The 18,393-nt window shown below is 35.4% G+C and overlaps 3 protein-coding genes across 11 annotated transcripts in view; 1 reads left to right on the top strand and 2 right to left on the bottom strand.

Moving 5' to 3' along the window:
- LOC113505460 (gastrula zinc finger protein XlCGF57.1-like) overlaps nucleotides 1–919 on the bottom strand; it is a 33,131-nt gene extending 32,212 nt beyond the window's left edge. For 2 of the 9 annotated variants that reach the window (XM_026888160.1, XM_026888159.1), the window contains exon 1: nucleotides 442–907. In XM_026888160.1, the coding sequence (XP_026743961.1) occupies nucleotides 442–597 (156 nt within the window). In that variant the 5' untranslated portion in view covers nucleotides 598–907. Of the gene's footprint in view, nucleotides 1–441 lie in introns of all 9 variants that reach the window. The other 7 variants (XM_026888158.1, XM_026888157.1, XM_026888152.1 and 4 more) reach the window with 6 other exon arrangements.
- Nucleotides 920–1,524: 605 nt separating this feature from the next.
- On the top strand, nucleotides 1,525–6,962 carry LOC113505468 (zinc finger protein 208-like). The gene is made up of 5 exons (XM_026888188.1): nucleotides 1,525–1,846; nucleotides 3,203–3,338; nucleotides 3,455–3,535; nucleotides 4,305–4,478; nucleotides 5,013–6,962. The coding sequence occupies exons 1-5, from the start codon at nucleotides 1,718–1,720 to the stop codon at nucleotides 6,209–6,211; spliced, it is 1,719 nt and encodes a 572-aa protein (XP_026743989.1). The 5' UTR covers nucleotides 1,525–1,717; the 3' UTR covers nucleotides 6,212–6,962.
- A 4,329-nt stretch (nucleotides 6,963–11,291) lies between these two features.
- Nucleotides 11,292–18,380, bottom strand: LOC113505469 (zinc finger imprinted 3-like). The gene is made up of 7 exons (XM_026888189.1): nucleotides 18,001–18,380; nucleotides 16,465–16,603; nucleotides 15,774–15,842; nucleotides 14,876–15,031; nucleotides 14,102–14,181; nucleotides 13,279–13,387; nucleotides 11,292–12,315 (listed from the first exon to the last, which is right to left on the bottom strand). The coding sequence occupies exons 1-7, from the start codon at nucleotides 18,127–18,129 to the stop codon at nucleotides 11,312–11,314; spliced, it is 1,686 nt and encodes a 561-aa protein (XP_026743990.1). The 5' UTR covers nucleotides 18,130–18,380; the 3' UTR covers nucleotides 11,292–11,311.
- Nucleotides 18,381–18,393: the final 13 nt, after the last annotated feature.

The raw sequence follows: 18,393 nt of genomic DNA, 5'->3' as shown, positions 1-18,393 counted from the left end.
ACGGGTTCGGTTTCGCCAAGGAAAATGATTTTCTTTTTCATATTTATGTTTTTAGAAATAAATATTTTTTAGAAATAAACCTTTTGTTAATTACTCTTGATACAAGGTTTGCTTCATTTGAGGCTCGACTGTGTGAAAATTATGGAAGCCGTTATCAAACTCAAAGGTGACTAAAGAAATGCCTACATTGATTTTTGATTTGTTTTATTTTTTTAATTTATCCAAAATCCACTGCAAGGCAAAGCCTTTCTTATATCCTGTACGGTTTAGTTTGTTTTTGGGAGATAAATGACTGTATCATAGTATTATACAGAAATACTACGGACTGGATGGTAAAGGCGAAAGACCCAGTGTTGTGATTCCACTTAAAAATTATTATATCCATATGAACCTAGATTTTTATGCCATTAGGTACTATCAATGAATTAAATAAATACTTACACTTATATCAAAGCATTCTAGCAACATATCAGCGTAGACTTCCGTCTCATTCATCCATGAATATTCAGACCCCAAGTCTTTGTAACAACCTTCGGAGAGACAACACCGGCAAAGGCCGGGCGTTTCTTTCACCACTATCTCGTCAAACTCCATCATTATTGCACTATACTATCATAACCACGACAAAAAATAAAGTTTTTAAGCATTCAAAGTGAAATCGAAATATACATGGCGTCGAACCGCTAACAATAATCAATTACAGCGGCCATTTTGATTTCACTGTTTTTAATTTTGAGTTTGACTTTTCTTTTAGTTCTGTTTCGTTTTGTTTCCTTTTTGTAAAATTTTCAGGTAGAATGATTTATTTACTAAAGGAAATTGCTTCTTAAGCAACTATGATTTTATATGTTAAAGAAAAAAGAAGACAACAAACTTGACGATATTTGGTTTCCAATGACAAATTCAACACAGGTTTATTGGGGTTTATTATAGAAAATAATTTCGACTTGATTTTACAAATTATTTGGAAAATATTAAAAATATGAAATAAATAAGCAGTTTGCTTCTTGGGCAGCTCATCAAATGGTGGTTAAGTCATCTAAGAAAAAACTAAACGCACATTGGTCTGTGCTCTAACTAAATTGTCCCTCTTGAGTGGAATACCCGTGAATTATCAATGTTATCACGATGTATTTTGAATTTAATAAGGGAAGAAAAAAGTAATACTTCTAAATAATGAACAATGGTGTAAAATTACATTGAAAACGGAGAGAATTACAAAGATACTTCTTTGACTCTTTGCCTTTTAAATGTCGTTTTTGTAATCGAAATAAAGAAATCATATTAATTATTGAAAAGTAACTTCACGTCTTTAATTGCGTTGGGTTCCCCCTAAGTCTGGATAAATCCCTAAGTTGGAAACACTTGACACGGTTTTTTTCCCTTAAATGTTGCAATGTTTATACTCAATCATGCTGCTGTTGTTTATTAAATTCGGATTAAATCAAATCAACCCGGTAGTTTTACTGAATCCCGACACTTACGAATTACGATACGAAAAAATGTTGCACTCAACTAACCGTGATCCCAATAAAAAAAGAGAACGAAAGAAATTTCTAACATTTCGTTTTAGTACGCAAGTAGTAGCATTAATAACTCACATGCTGGCATCCCCAAATAATAAAAAACAAGAATTGTATTAGAATTTTTCAGCAACATATTTTAGGATTAACTAAGTTATGAATCAAATTAAGTGGATGTGAATAAAAACTTAATAATGGAGACTGTCGGTGTTTGTCGCTGCTGCCTCGCGGAGGGCTTACACAAAGGGTTACACACTAGCTATACTTGGCTTGACAAGAAAGAGATTTATTCAGACATGCTACAAGAATGCTTTAATATTATTGTAAGTTTACCTTTTACACTATTTATTATACATCACAAACCTTTAGAAATGTTGAAAGGATGTAAATAACAAGTAATTTTCCCTAAAAATTGATATTTAGGGACTTTAAAACTAGGTCAAATTGTTTGCGATTTCACTGTTAGCTTTTTTTTTTAATACCGGTCGCTAAATGCTTTTAAATGTAGTAAATATGCGTATAAAATGCCTTACAGAAGCATCGCCTTGATTATTATTTGTTGATGTACTTAATTCTTTTAAATGTTACTCTATCCTTTGATTTTTCAGGCTTGTGTTTATACATAAATTGTACATAAATTTTCCTCTAAAATAATCAAAAAATAAATAAAGAAGAAATGTTTTAAAGTTCTCTTGGTCTCATAATCCTAGATTATGCAATTGCAATTTTTTTTTTAATCTAATTGGATTCAGATTAAGTGAAGCTGTTTAAGTTATATATTTTGAATATGCTTTCAAATAAATGTAGACATAGTATTAGGTAACTAGTATCCAAAACATAATTTATATTTAATTTACTTTAGTTCAGAATTTAGTTTTCTTTTTAATTCTTAGAATTATGGAATAACATTCATGTGTAATATTTTATTTTATTTTATGTAGCCTGCTTTAGATCCCACTGCTGGGCAAAGGCCTCCCCCTTACTCTTCCACACTTCTCTATTTTGGGCAAGTTCCGGCCACATGTAATATTACCAGCCAATAAATATACTGCTGCAGGGCTTAGGCCTATTCCCATATAGGGAAGGTTTGAGCATAGATTACCATGATATCTCAATGCATGCAGTGATAGATACCAATATCTGGAATCTGGGTTTCCTCACAATGTTATTTTTTTCCATAGTGTCTTTTATCAATTTTGAAAAGCAAAGTGATTTTGAAAATGATATTTTGTTACTCTATGGCATGCTTCTTTCTAGTTTGATAAAAAGAGAAAACTTAAGCTTTAACTTAAAGAAAATTCATGAAATGGAATCCTATTGGATTCGGATTGACCTTCAAGTCGAGATATTCTGTGACATTCTGTCACATCTAATTGAGTATAATTTTAAACAAAGTGTTTACAAACAGCCTATTTTCAAGTATCTACATTTCTAATGCTAATTTACAATAACACAATTGTCTTTTAATATAAGTTGTCTGTATAATACAGCTGAAAAATCATAAATTAAAAATTAAACTACACTTGTATCACAAATGAATCAAAAAACATGATTCCCTCCTATAAGATTGTTTTTTGTTTTTATAAAACAAAAATATGCACTAAACAATAAAATAATTCTTCACTTATTTTTTTCAAAAAGAAATACTGTAATAGTAACAGCAATTCCTACATTTCCAGGTGACTCCCTCGGCAGACAATATGGGTATATGTGACGCATGCATCAAAACCCTCCGTAGTTCCTTCAGCTTCAAGCAACAAGTGCTGGCGGTGGAAGAAGACTTGTTCAAGAAGTTACAAGATTTAGGACAGAAAGGTAAATAAAGGTTTACTCACGCGTATTTATCGGGAGTGCCTGATTAGTTTCGGACCCAACCAGAGTCAAGGGCTGACGCATCATTTTGTTTTAAATTGTTGTCATAAATATTACAGATGAGAAAGTGGTTGAAATCAAAGTGGAGCCAAAACAGGACAGTGGTGATGAATCTGATGACTACTTCCTGGCTGATGCAGGTGAGGATTTGAAGCTTTTTATTTTAATTTCACAATATGGCCGCAAAGAGTGTTTCTTGTGAGATGACGTCTGAAAGAAAGGTACGGAAGAAGACATGTTACGCCGACCACTAATTATGATTGGGATAAGGGCCATTGAATAATGATGCGTTGTTTTCGCAACAAATCATTAATGAATAAACAGATTTTTTTGATACATGATTTGTCATTAGAACCCCTACAAGAGTAGAAAATTATATTTATTTAATTGTAAGTAATTCGTTACATATATACAAGGTCCATAATATTTTCTTGTTTTGCGTATAAATACTTTAGTTCTCAACAATAATGATTGTTATAATAATATCCCTTTCTCACAACGCCATCTAATCTTAAAGAAAACACGCTCTTTTTATTTATTTATTTTAAATCTGAGCTAGTTAGTGTAAATTTGCTTATAACAAGCTTTCACCAATGAACGCTTTGCAGCTATATCACCTTTTACTTAAACTAAATAAATAAATAAAATCATATTTTGACGAACTCCGTGGTCGAGTGGCGGTTTCAAGGTGGTCGCAAGCTCTGATGTCCCGGGATCGATCCCCGGTCGGGTTAATGTAAAAATTCACATTTCTACATTGTCTCGGGTCTGGGTGTTTGTGGTACCTTCGTTGTATCTGAATAATACACATACCATACCATAACACAAGTGCTTTAGCAACTTACTTTGGGTTCAGAACAATGTATGTGATGTTGTCCGCATTTTATATTATTTATTTTATATTTCCAGTACGAGAAGCTTCGATAGAGAAAATCAAAACCGAGGAAAAGGAGTTACCCGTTAAAAAGAAGTCGGATGTTAAGAAAAGTCGAACGAAAGCCGCCGTGAAGAAGTCGACCTCGGGTGATGCGTGGAAGAGCGGGAAAATCAAAACTTTGGTGTCCAGACTCGCCACGTCTATCAGTAAGTATTTATATGACCTTGTTTAGATTTAACTAGAAGAACGATTATCGGTAACTTACTAGTTTGAGCCCTCAGGCAGAAAATGAACTCATGGGAATATAAAATCGGGATATAGAAATTAAAGGTTATCTGTGTACCAAGTTTGGTCTAAATATGTTCAGTGGTTTTCGATTGAAAGCGATCCATACATACAAACTTTCGTGTTTATAATATTAGTAGGATTGTATTTCGATATACATACGGGGCTATTTTTTAACGATAAGTTTTTTTTTTTGTTTTTTTCAAATAATTCCAATTTTCAAATCGATTTAAGCGAAAAAACAAAGTACTATTTTGTAAACATTTTTTTTATGTTTGTCCCTTATTAAAATACCGAACTCTGAATACTTACCAGCCCAAGTCAGTTAATTCACCTTAAGGCGGACGAATACTACAGTATCGCATTACCTGTAACTTACTCATTAATAATAAGATAATATTTTTCGCAATTTTTATCAATATTACATCTACATTATAACTATCTTCAATTTACAGATACCTGCGAAATGCCAGAAATAACACCAATAAAGAAAAAAGATACGAAAAATAGAAAGATAACGATCCCTAAAGAAACATTCTCATCGGAATCCAAAATCAACCTCCTTTGGACCGGCAAAGCACATCACGACAAGATGAAACACAGAGAGAACTTACAAACAATATTGAAATTCTCGAACGCAACCCCTTTTAAGAACAAATCCTTGCTCGGCTACATGTGCGGGTACTGCGACACCTCTTACCCAGATCCCGCGGATCTACGGATCCACACGGATGCGGATCACAAGAAAGAACGACTCAACTTCAAAACTAATTTCGATATGACCGAGTATAATGTGAAACTTGATGTCTGTGACCTCATCTGCACTCTATGCGACGAAAAAATGGACAATTTACCAATTTTAAAAGAACACCTAGTTACAAAACACGAAAAGGTTATCTACAATGATATTAAAGACCATATCTTGCAGTTTAAGTTGAAAAAAGGCGAGGTTTACGATTGTGCGATGTGCCCGTCGACGTATGAAACTTTTAAAATGTTGAAACAACATATGAACAAACATTATTCGAATTATACATGTTCAAAATGTGATACATCGTTTGCAACGAAACGCTCACTGAACGCCCATCGAACAACACACATAGAAGGCAGTTTTAAATGTGATCATTGTGAGAAAATATTCTCGAGTCGAGCAAAGAAACATTATCATGAGAAAATGAAGCATTTAGGTGCTCGGAACATCTCAAACTGTCCGTACTGCAACCAGCCGTTCAGGAGTTATTACCAACGAAACCAGCATTTAATCAAAGTTCACAATTCGGAAGCTCAGTACAAATGTAATGTGTGCAGCAAGTCTTATATCCTCAAGAGTTTGTTGATGTATCATATAAAGAAGAGTCACTTGATGGAGAGGAATTGTCAGTGCACGGAGTGTGGTTACAGGTTTTTCAGTAAGAAGGCTTTGAAAGCGCATATGGTTAAGCATACCGGTGAGCGTATATACGCGTGCGAGGTCTGCCATAAGTCGTACGCTCGGAAGTACACGTTAAGAGAACATATGAGGATTCATAATAATGATAGGAGGTTCAAGTGTGATGTGTGCGCAATGACGTTTGTACAGAAATGCAGTTTGAAAAGTCATTTGCTGTCGAATCATGGGATTAGTATGGCTGCGTCGGATATAACGTCTGTTTGACGGTTTCGTTTTGTAGTTTAATGTGTTTAATTGTCGCTAGATGGCGTTGTTAGGCGGGAAGAAACTGACGTGCAGTGTTGTGGATTTTTTTGAGGCAATTGCAAAAGATTTTGAAGTTGAATGAAAGTTTATAAATGTTTGACTAAATAGGGTTTTTGAGTAAATCTTATTCTAAAATTGGAATCTTGCTGGTCAAAAGAAACAGTACGTACTTAATATTATTTATGAAAATACTGGTGATTATATAAAAACTTATTAAAATTGTTGCAACAATAAATATATAAAAAGGAAAAAAAAACAATAAATATATTAGAAAAACAATAATTTCTGATAACGTTTTAGAAATTTGTTTGTTCGTACTTAGCATCAAAACGGCTGGACCGATTTTGATGAAACAATTTTTGAAATCAAACTATTTGTTATTTACCAAGTTTAGGTATTGGTATAATTTTTAAATGTTTTTTATTTTTTGTACTTACTGATATGACTTTGAACGTTTTTTTCATTTCTAGCAAAGATGCGTAGCGAGAGATTGTTAATAGCTAATAGTTAGCTCCAATAATTATTTATCTAACCTCTTTTACCGGTGTAGAAGTCATCAAATGGATACCTCCCACTTTGGGTTGAATGGAAGGGAGTGTCAAATTTCTTATGACTAAAAAATTCAGGTGGAGAAAGCCAGTCTATTTAAAAATAACTCGTCATACGAAATAGGGCACAAAATAAAAGTTTTATCCGTCGGACAGATTTCCAAAAGATTCTTTTATATATATAGATAGATAAGAATTGTAAAAAATATTTACCTATATAATTACTAATTATAAAACTGAAAATGTTATTAATAGCCCTCCTCCAAATTCTTATTTTTGTTATGCCCGACAGGGCCCACAATGCTCCAAAACTAATGTATCTTGTGTACCTACCACCTAAGTTCACATTGTGGAATGCAATAAACGTATTGAGTATTGACGTATTGAGAATATATCTCGTAAACAAAAAATGATAGTGATTTAAAATCTCGTGTGACGTCACTGACTCTTACGAGTTTTACCAGCAAGTGATGTTTTTAATCCCTACTATCAAACTTAAATGATTTTTATTTTCCTTACGTTCTAATTACGGGATAAAATGAAAAATATGTATACAATATTTTTTTGGAAATCTATCTGAAGGGCTAAGGGAGTACACTGAAATTGGTCTCATCTTATTTATATTGTTTGTGATTTTGTGTGTATTTCCTTTGTTGGAGGTCCTAAATAAAATTAAATTAAAATAAACAGATTCATAATATGAGAAGATCTATAATATAACTTTAAAAGGCCTTCAAATGACTTTCATTGAACAAATGTAAATTATTTTAAAAAATTTAGAAAGGCACATTCATAATTAATTATTTATTTAATAACGGTAAAAATTTGACGTATCCCGATAAATACGCATGAGTAGACCGATATTAAATAAATAATTATACATTTAATGACTTAAGTGTAAATGTTTTAATTACTTTACTGTGATAATCTAACTGTTTTCGAATTATTTTGAAAGTACAGAATTAAGTTTTTGATGCGATAGTGACTTATTAAGTAAATGTGTTGTTCTTAATTTTAAGGATACAGCATTAAAATCTCTTTGAAGTATATACTTTTATTGTGTTTTATTTCATTTCATAGGCTAATTAGTAAGGTATATTCACTACTAGTTGTTGCTCGCGACTCCGTCCGCGTGGATTTTGGTTCACAGAGAGACAGACAAAGTTACTTCTTCATTGACTTAAATAAACAATATTCAAGCAAAATGTTAAGAACGTAGTCCATACAGAAAAAAAGGTTCAGACAAACTGAAAGTACGGAAAAGTGGCGGGTAGGGGGGTCAACCCCCACTATCCGCCCTTATAGACCTGTTTGTCGCGGCAAAATAGCCTATGTCCTTCCTCAGGCTCTAGACTATCTATGTACCAAATTTGATTGCAATCGGTTCAGTAGTTTTGGCGTGATACTATCACATTTATAATATTGGTACGGATTTAATTGGCAGAAGCTGCTGCGTCATCGGGCTAGCCTTTCCCCAACTATCTTGCCTAGCCCTAAGGCTAGCTTACTAGACGCCGCGTAGTAGACAACATTTGTAATTATGAACAGCACTGCATGCGTAGCTGAGAGTTCAACACAGCAGTACTCACTAGCTGTTTCCCGTGGCTTTGTCCGCGTGGCTATGATATAATAGATATACGATAGGATTTTTTACTCCTACTCCTCATATTAGCACATCGTTTCCTTGGAACACACCGATCTTAAGCGGACAAAAGATGATGGGACACAAAAAGGTTAGCCAAAAAAAAAATACAAGAATAATTATAAAACCTTTTAATATATTAACAAAAATAAATAACGAACTTACATTATGTTTAAATAAGATAACTTATGGAAGAACAAATTAAGATATTATGAACATTAGACATACTATGTATAAAAAAATAATTATTTTCTATTTGACAAAAAGAGAACAAAATATTTAGATTATTGCACAGACTAGGAAAATATGTAGACGGACCATAGACCATTAATCATAGACTATTATGGAAAACTAGTCAAGTGCGAGCCGGTTTTAATATGATGGGTTCCGTACTACAAATTAAAACTGCAAAGATGCAAGTCAAGAAGTGACGTAGTGGTCAGCTGTGATGAATAACCCACAATTGGAAAAATCTTTTTAACCCCCGAAGCAAAAAGAAAGTTATTTCGTGGGGAGTGAAATAAAGGCGTACTAATGCTGCCAGCCTTTTGGGCACACTCCCAGCCGGCAGCGATGCCGATGAATTTTTTGATGCATTGATTTAATTATTGTTTATGTTTTTGTATATAGAAAATCATTGTACTGTAAATATTTAACTCGGTATAAATAGGAATATTTATTCTTAAAAGCTATGACATACATGTAAGTTTGTCTTTAACTTGTTAAAACTTGGCTAATTATACAAAAATAAAGGAAAAAATAATTTACAGGTATACTAAAATAGAATATTGATGGCTTGAATCAAGAGAGTTCTTGGATTCGTTAGATGAGGAAAATGAGATATAGAAATCAGATTATCTAGTGAGAGTATCTTTGCTAATATTGATTTTTAATGTGGGTTATAGTCGGGAGTACACATTTTCCTTAGTCTTTAATTTCAACACCATTTTGATACCTATTAACAGGTCACTGTAGTTTTACATCGGACCTCAACTGGTCTCACGTAATCATACAATGATTTTAACTTGCTTGGTTTACGTTCATAATGTGACAACCTCCGTGGTCGAGTGGCATACGCATCGGTTTCAAGGTGTCGCTAGCTCTGAGGGCCCGGGTTCGATCCCCGGTCGGGTCGATATAAAAATTCACATTTCTACATTGTCTCGGGTCTGGGTGTGGTACCATCGTTGTATCTGAATTCCATAACACAAGTGCTTTAGCAACTTACTTTGGGTTCAGAACAATGTATGTGATGTTTTTATAATAACTATCGTGAGACTGATTCATTATTAAATGATGTAACGGTTTACTCACGCGTATTTATCGGGGTAGCCCGACTAGTTTCGGACCCAACCGTAGTCCTTAATCATGAGCAGACGCGGCGGGATCGAAAGCTTCGGGTCCGAAACTAGTCGGGCTACCCCGATAAATACGCGTGAGTAAACCGTTACATCATTTAAGTATGTGATGTTGTCTGCATTTATTTATAATATGACATATCAAATGTACGGGCATTTAGCGACTTGAAGACGGGGTGTGAATATGACGGTATATACGCGTAGGAGTCGTAGCGGGTATCGTAGCGCGTAGCATTGAGCGGCGTAGCGTTTTATCGGTTAGGTGCGAATGAAAAAGTGAATATATTATACTCCCTCGCAGTCGGTGACTTTTAAGTTTTTTTTAAACGACTCCCGCATTAACGAATTTAATCCTTGTATATCGCGGGTTTCACAAACATACAAATCACATGCACAAAGACACACAGACTCAGAACAAGCATTCGTGGTTCACACAAATGCTTGTCCTTCACGGGGATCGAAACACATCACGACAACTCGCCCTCAGTGGGTTTGTAATGGTGACCTCAAACACTCGGCTACCCAGTAAGTCAACAGTCACTTGAAAACGGCGAAACGAGGATTCCCTTAGTACGGGAGAAGATTGCAAAAAAAATACTATATTAATATTGATCGGTACAAAAAGTATCGATTAAAATGGACCAACAAATTGAATTACTTTACAAAGTCCTGAATAAAGTTGTCCCCAACCCCATTTTAATAAACCTTCCTAATTTGACTACAATTTAAACATTTAAAACAGATTCCCAACAATTATTCAACATTACTACGTTTATTATCATTCATTGTCTCTGTGGTTGGTGGAGCAGTGATAAGGCTGTCACGTGACATAAAATGACAAAAATGTATGACATGTCACTGATCTGCGTATCTACCAAAACCAGTATTTAAAGTCAATAATAATACATTTTGAAACAACTCCGTTGTTTATTTACACCTTGACTTTCTAGAGAACGGCCACGCATGCAAAAACCTACCTCACCAAGCGTAACTTAACGCTAAAGATCTAGCTTTATAAATCCGATTTCCAGTCACACCCAAAAACAAATCCTACCAACAATTGCTTACCCTTATAGATTAAGCTTCAATAATCCGATTCCCATTCACCCATCCAAATACAACCTCACCAAACGTCGCTTAACCTTAAAGACCAAGACTAAACCTTTCTAAGTCCGATTTCAACGATCACCCATCCAAAAACCGGCCTTACCATCAATCAAACTTAACCATTTTTCCCACGTTTTTTTACACTCACTTTTCTTGTTTGTTTGTCGTTCCGGTTGGATTTCTGCAACTCAAATTTGAGGCACTTCCCCATAAGCTAGCAGGCTGCAATTTTCAGGGTAGCTTCAAACCCGATGACAATGCAATTACGAACTATAAAAACGACTGGAACGACTTTGATAAAATTTGAATGAATGATTTAAAAAACGTGGGTATTTCGATTTTCTATCATTATTATTTAACACCATTCGTTTCTTTCACATTTCTTCTATAAATAAATTTCAAACTATGGACTATTTTCAGTCCTAGAATTCTCATATTCAGCCAAAGTTATCCCATGATTTGACAGCATATGACTTTTCAAACTGCATTTCTGGACGAAGGCTAACGCACAGACCCCACACTTGAATCTCCTATCATTATTGTGAATTCTCATATGTTCTCTAAGGGTTTTCTTTCTAGCATAGGCCTTACTGCAAACCGTACATTTGAAAACCCTTTCGCCATTATGCTTAATCATATGCTCATCTAACGACTGTTTTATAAAGAAACCTTGTCCGCATTCGCTGCAAATATGATTGCGTTCCATTAGATGTACTTTCTTTATGTGAGATGTCAGTTTCGATTTCAAAATGAAGGATTTGTCGCATATATTACATTTGTAAGTCGCCGCCGCGGAATTATGTTCAACAGACATATGCCTATTTCGTCTGTAATAACTTGTAAAAGACTGATCGCAGTGCGGGCAATTAGTTGTATAACGAGCGTTCGAATTGTGAGTGTATTTCTCGTGACACAACTTCCGGACTCTTGTTGTAAAGACTTTTTCACAGAACGAACAATTGAAACTGCCTATATCGTGTGTACGCTGATGATTCCTCAATTTATGCTTATTAATGAACCCCAAATCGCATATTTCGCAAATATAATTCCTGTAATGTCCGTTCATATGTTGTAATAACATTTTGAAAGTTTCAAATGTTGAGTTACAGAGGGCGCAGTTTAAAATTTCACCATCTGTCAATTTGAATTCTAGTACATAGTCTTTTACGTCGGGATAAAACTTGACATCGTGGTCTTTGATCAGGTGTTTTTTTAAATTGGCTATGGTGTCGACGTTGAGGTTGCATAACTTGCATTTTAAGTCTGTGACGTCAATTTTTATTGAGAGGTTGTTTCTGTCCATCCGTTTGTTATCGATAAGGTTGTCTGTTGAGTGGGTCTCTTGTATGTGCGTTTGAAGTAAGTTCAGGTCTTGATAAGTACTTTTGCAGTATGCGCAGATGAGGCCTGGAAAGATAATAAAAAACTGAGTTATATGTTGTGACATGAGAATTTAATATTTATACAAATATATAAAGCTGAAGAGTTTGTTTGAACGTGCTAATCTCAGGAACTACTGGTCCAAATTGAAAAAATATTTTTGTGTTGAATAGACCATTCATCGAGGAAGGCTTTAGGCTATAAACCATCACGCTGCGACTAATAGGAGCGAAGATACAATGGAAAATGTGAAAAAAAAACAGGACAGGTATAAATCATAACTTATATCTTCAACCCACGGGGACGAAGTCGCGGGCAACAGCTATATAAGATATTAGGCAGGTAAAGTTTGAATCGATTTTGAAGATTTTTTAATCGTAGTTTGGATTATAATAAAGGCTTATTTAGACGTTGGGACAAATAACCTTGAATTCCAAATATTGAAATCTGAAATCGCTCACTCGCAGTGAGCTAGCATGGTGATCAACCCTTCTCTAAACGGGAAGACGCCTGTGCTCAACAGTGGGGCTTATATAGGCTAATATCATTATCAATTTTTATTTTGATTTTCTCATAACGAAACCCCGTGTTTCGGAAGGCACGTTAAATTGTGGGTCCCGACTGTTATTCCTACATCTTTGACAGTCGTTACTGGTAGTCAGAAGCTTGAAAAGTCTGACAACCAGTCTAACCAAGGGGTGTCGTGTTGCCCAGGTAACTGGGTTGAGGAGGTCAGATAGGCAGTCGCTCCTTGTAAAACACTGGTACTTAGCTGAAACCGGTTAGACTGGTAGCCAACCCCAACATGGTTGGAAAAGGCCAATTATGATTTCTCCAAGGTTCGATCCTCCGTAGGACAGGCATTTGTGTGACCCACGAATGCTTGTCCTGAGTCTGGGTGTCTTTGTGCATGTGACTTGAATGTTTGTGACACCCCACGCGATACAAGGATTAAATTCCTTAGTGCGGAGGTCGGTTTCATAAACTTACCAGCGAGAGTTTTGTTCAAGAACGGCGTGCAGTTGGAATGTTTGAGTAAGTTGTCGATGTTCACTTTGTGTTTTGTGTTGTCACTCACTAGTCTTATTGAAGGAGATACCTGGAATAAGAGAAAATTATTTAACTAGGTGTCGAAACAGACGTTGTTTTGCCAAGCAAATGAGTTTTGGGGAATAAATAAGAGGCGGTATGAAAAATAGATGTTGTCCGATTCTCAGACCTACCGAATATGTGCACAACAGTTCATGAGAATCGTTGAAGCCATTTTTGAGGATCTCAATTGACACGAGAATTTTATATATTAGATTGGCAGAAAATTATTCATAAACACAATGAAATTTGAGAGTGTCGAGATCGAAACAAGGAGGAATTTCTCTAGAAAAATGAGGATCTATATTATTATTTTTAGGGCTTAGTACTCACTGCCGGGGCAGAGGGATTATCAAAAAGGGGTTTTTTGGCCTCGGTACACGAAGGTCAAAGGGAGGAATATGGGTAGGTTTTAGTTAGAAGATGTTTGATACTGCCTTTCACTCAATTTAAAGCGGAAGAAGACATTTGATGATTTCCCATACGAAATAAAACGGCTTAAATGGGGAAAAAAATGCGCATTCAAAAATATTATTCTTATGCGGCTGGTAGTTTCACAAACATTCAAGCCACATGCACAAAGACACCCAGACTCAGGAAAAACATTCATAAATCACACAAATGCTTGTCCTGCGCGGGGATCGAACCCCCGACACACACACATTCGGTTTGGTGTGGTGACCTCAACCACTCGGCTATCCGTGCAGTTTAAATATTAATATACCTTGACTGGCTTAAGCAGCTTGTTCATATGAGAGAGGGCACGAAAAGATATCTTCATCGAACGGTTCTTGGCTTTCAGATCTGAAAATAATAATTATATAATTAAATTTCTGTTATTGATACTCAACTTTTGATTCTTTTCTTAACGGAAAAATACCGAAATGCATGACTATTTATTGCCTGACTGGGTCGAAAATGATTATCTTGCTGAAGTCAAAAGTTTCGAAAGTTAGGTAAAGAATTAATCCTACACAGATCAAAAATTAGCATTGATTATAATGCCTCTGCGAGTTAATATTTTCCAATTTTTAACTTTCGTTTACTTATAATAATTATTGGGTTCAGGTTATTTTAATAAATACGTACGATTAAGCAAGCTAACAATAAGCATAAAATATATTGGCATAACGAAATTGGGCATAATATTAACCTAAACTGACATTTTTATTATGCCAAAGCAGTATTATCACTCCAATATAATAATATAAATGCGAAAGTATGTGAGTTTGTTTGTATGTGTGTATGTTTGTTATCGCTTCACGCACAAATTGCTTGACAAATATCGATGAAATTTACTTTGGAGCTAGCTGGCACCTTGGATTAACACATGTTCTACTTTTACTCGACCTCTTCAAAGGAGGGTGATGTTTGTGTAGTATAACCGACATCCAGTCGAGCAAAACCGCAGGCAATAGCTAGTTATGCTAATAAAAGGTTTGCCAAACTATATTAGACCTTATTGTTCAAGCAGTAAGGGTTCTATCTATTTTCTTACCAGTCCCCGTCTTATCCATAATAAGTTTCTTGGTGCGTCGCTTGGTGGAGTGTTTCTTAATTGTGACATCTTTAAAACCCAGCATCTCCGCCAACTTCTTGTTGTCATCCTCGTCTTTAAAGTCGTCAAAATCGTCTGATATCTCGTCCTTTAATTCTAGAAATAATAATTATAATGTATCAAATTCCACAACTAGCACACAACGCCATCTAGTTTAAAAAAAGCAAATTAATTGTAGATTTTTATTATTGTAATAAGTTTAGTTAGGTGGACTTATAATTATGTATTTAATTACGTTTAAATGTATCGCTGGCCCGCCTACGCCTTTGTTCATGATTAAGGACTCTGGTTGGGTCCAAAAATTGTCCGGTACGATACATAAAAGTTGCAATGCCAGTCCCATTAAATTACTCAAAAGTCGAACTCATATATCCTACTACTATTATAAAGGCGAAAGTTTGTAAGTATGGATGTATGGATGTTTGTTACTCTTTCACGTAAAAACTACTGAATGGATTTGAATGAAACTTTACCACAATATAGCTTATACATCAGAATAACACATAGGCTACAATTTTTGAGGTTTCTAATGTGAGGTCGTAAAAAAACACATTTTTTGCGCTTACATTGCAAACGCTGACTAAATCCTGCAAGATAGATAGAAGGCAGGTATAAATTATAACTTATATCTTCTAACCACGCGGACGAAGTCGCGGGCAACAGCTAGTTCTCATATAAAACTGCTGTATAAAAAAAATTATTATTTTCTCATCATCACACAATGTTACAATACTTATTTTTGTACTAAAATAGAGACTGGTGTCTGTGATAGGTAAGACCTGTGTTACAGATCACCAGGCTACCCGCCGAGGAGACAATACTGCTGTATACTGCTTACCTAGAAAATATATTCCATTCTCGTCATCTAGATCTTCGATTTCTTCCTTCACCTTAGGAGTTGTCTCTTCTGAAATTAATCAATGTTAATATTGAAATAATTCAGCTTATATTTTGACTCGAGACTCCGCCGCGTTAGCTCATGATTAAGGACTCCGGTTGGATCCGAAACTAGTCGGGCAATCCTGATAAATTGCACAATGACAGACTCAGAACAAGCATTCGTGGATCACACATATGCTTGTCCTACGCGGGGATCGAACCTGCGACACGTCGCGCACAGGGGGATTGGCGTGGTGACCTCAACCACTCGGCTATTCGTGCATATTGACAGTGAATGCAATGCCGGCGTTAGGTGGGGGCGTGATGGGGCGATGGCCCAGAGCCAAATTCTGGGGGGCGCCAAGGTCTGAAGTTGGAGTCTCTTGCCTCTCCTGGCGCAAACCCTCAGAACTGTGCTCTACGCTAGAGGTGAAATACTTCCACCGGCAAACGTAACGCTAAAGGAAAGATGAAATTCTTAATATAATTTTACTTGGGATCAGCAAAAAACTAACACTTGATATTGCTTCCCTCAAGTGGGCGCCACAATATTTTCGCCCGGGGTGTCAGTGGCCCTTACGCCGGCACTGATTGAATTTTAAGCCCTGAATAATAGCGACTTGGCTCCGTGCAATCGAAAGTTAAGTTACCTTTAACACTATATGCATTAAGTTTAGCTTGAAAGTCCTTCTGGCACTGTTGCACTTGTAACTTGAAGTCGTTTGCATCGCGCAGCCGTGCGATGCAGACCATGCAGATGCCATCCGCGTCATCTGGGCTTGGTGTTATCTGAAATTGTCGTAAAATAACGGTTATTTTTAATCTATTTTAGACGAGGCTTCAGCATAGTCAATTTGACTATGTAAGCCAAATGGGTAGTTTAATTTTTCTTTTTTAATTACTTCATTATAGGTTGTAATGGATATAGGATGAAGAAGTAAGTAGTACATGGGTGAGAATAATCTGGCTTCTGATTGATAATAGGACACATAATTCCATCATTGTCTTTGAAGAATTTAGCCATGTCAGATTCCAGGATGTCATACAGGTGGGTTTGTGGGGGGGGAGGCGCATGTGTTTGGGGACAGGTGGGTTAAACTCTGACACCAGGTTGTACAAGAAAGCTTACCACGCCAAACTCAAGGCGTGTGGCGTGTCGCGGGTCCAATCACCATATAGGGCATGCATTTGTGATCCATGAATGCTTGTCTCTGGGTGTCTTTGTGTATGTGAATCTATATCTATACTAATATATAAAGCTGAATAGTTTGTTTGTTTGTTTGAACGCGCTAATCTCAGGAACTACTGGTCCAAATTGAAAAATTCTTTTTGTGTTGAATAGACCATTCATCCAGGAAGACTTTAGGCTATAAACCATCACACTGCGACTAATAGGAGCGAAGATACAATGGAAAATGTGAAAAAAACAGGGCAGGTATAAATCATAACTTATATCTTCTACACACGGGGACGAAGTTGCGGGCAACAGCTAGTTAAATTATATTTTGGGAAACCCAGCTTTACAAGGATATTATATTTGGACAATTTTGCGGTTTCTATGGGTTCATAGAATATTTTTATAGTAACAACATGAGACTGATTCTTTAAGCAGAATATGTAAAGTTGTCCTAAAGCCTTACATGTCAAAGCTTTATTATGCACAACTATTTTAGACCTAAAATAGAGCAACAGCCTCTCTTATTTAAATTTGTCTATGGGACAACTTGCTATACCTCATTTGTTATGATACTTATAAAAAGTTTAGTAAAAATAGAGTAAATTAAAAAAAACAACGTAAATGTAAAGAATACTACTGAAACCTATTAGTTTTTTATTTATTTAATGTTAATGTAATAACTTATTAACTCTAGTCTCCTCAATTAAACTTGAATTGGGATTGAATATTAGTGATCTTGTACTATTAGTGATATGACATAAAGTTTCTATAAGACAATCTTTTACCTTCACAAGATATTGTTGTAAAGATAAATGGATGTAATTAAATAAGTAATTGTCATATTAAAGTCCTATTATTGAGGTCATACAGCCCACATAAATAACAATCTATCAGAAACCAAAATAATAGATTTTTGGCTTAATTTTATAAAAATTATGGTATTATTAACTGGGAGTCATATAAAGAGACTTTATATAGACGAGAGAAGTTGTTTATAATGAGTATTTACGTGAATTTCGAAGCAATCCTTCAACATATCTCCATAAATTTCTGTTGCCCCTAATCTTGTGTATTCAGTCTTCAAGTCCTTCTCGGGAGGTCGCAGCAGGCAGCAGCGGCAAGCAGCCTCTTCGGACATCGCTACAACCACTTTAAATTACTTTATATCTAGCTTTTAATGTATTTTCTTGATAATCTAAATAACCAAACCCAGAACTATTAATTTGATGACATTTATGTTCGTGTAAGACTCGCATTAACTTTAAGCATAGTTTTAACGTTCATCTTGTTCTTTCACAAGAGTTAATTAATCTATCTGTTTCTTTTTTATGCTATAATTAAAGTTAAGGTATGGGAATGAACTCGTATCGGGAGAATTCATGAAATAACTTAGTTGACAGCT

This window comes from Trichoplusia ni, chromosome 26, assembly GCF_003590095.1.
Source record: "Trichoplusia ni isolate ovarian cell line Hi5 chromosome 26, tn1, whole genome shotgun sequence".
In the NCBI taxonomy this organism is placed as follows: domain Eukaryota; kingdom Metazoa; phylum Arthropoda; class Insecta; order Lepidoptera; family Noctuidae; genus Trichoplusia; species Trichoplusia ni.
Note: the sequence above shows the minus strand (reverse complement) of the source record. Positions and strands in the feature narration are given on the sequence as shown.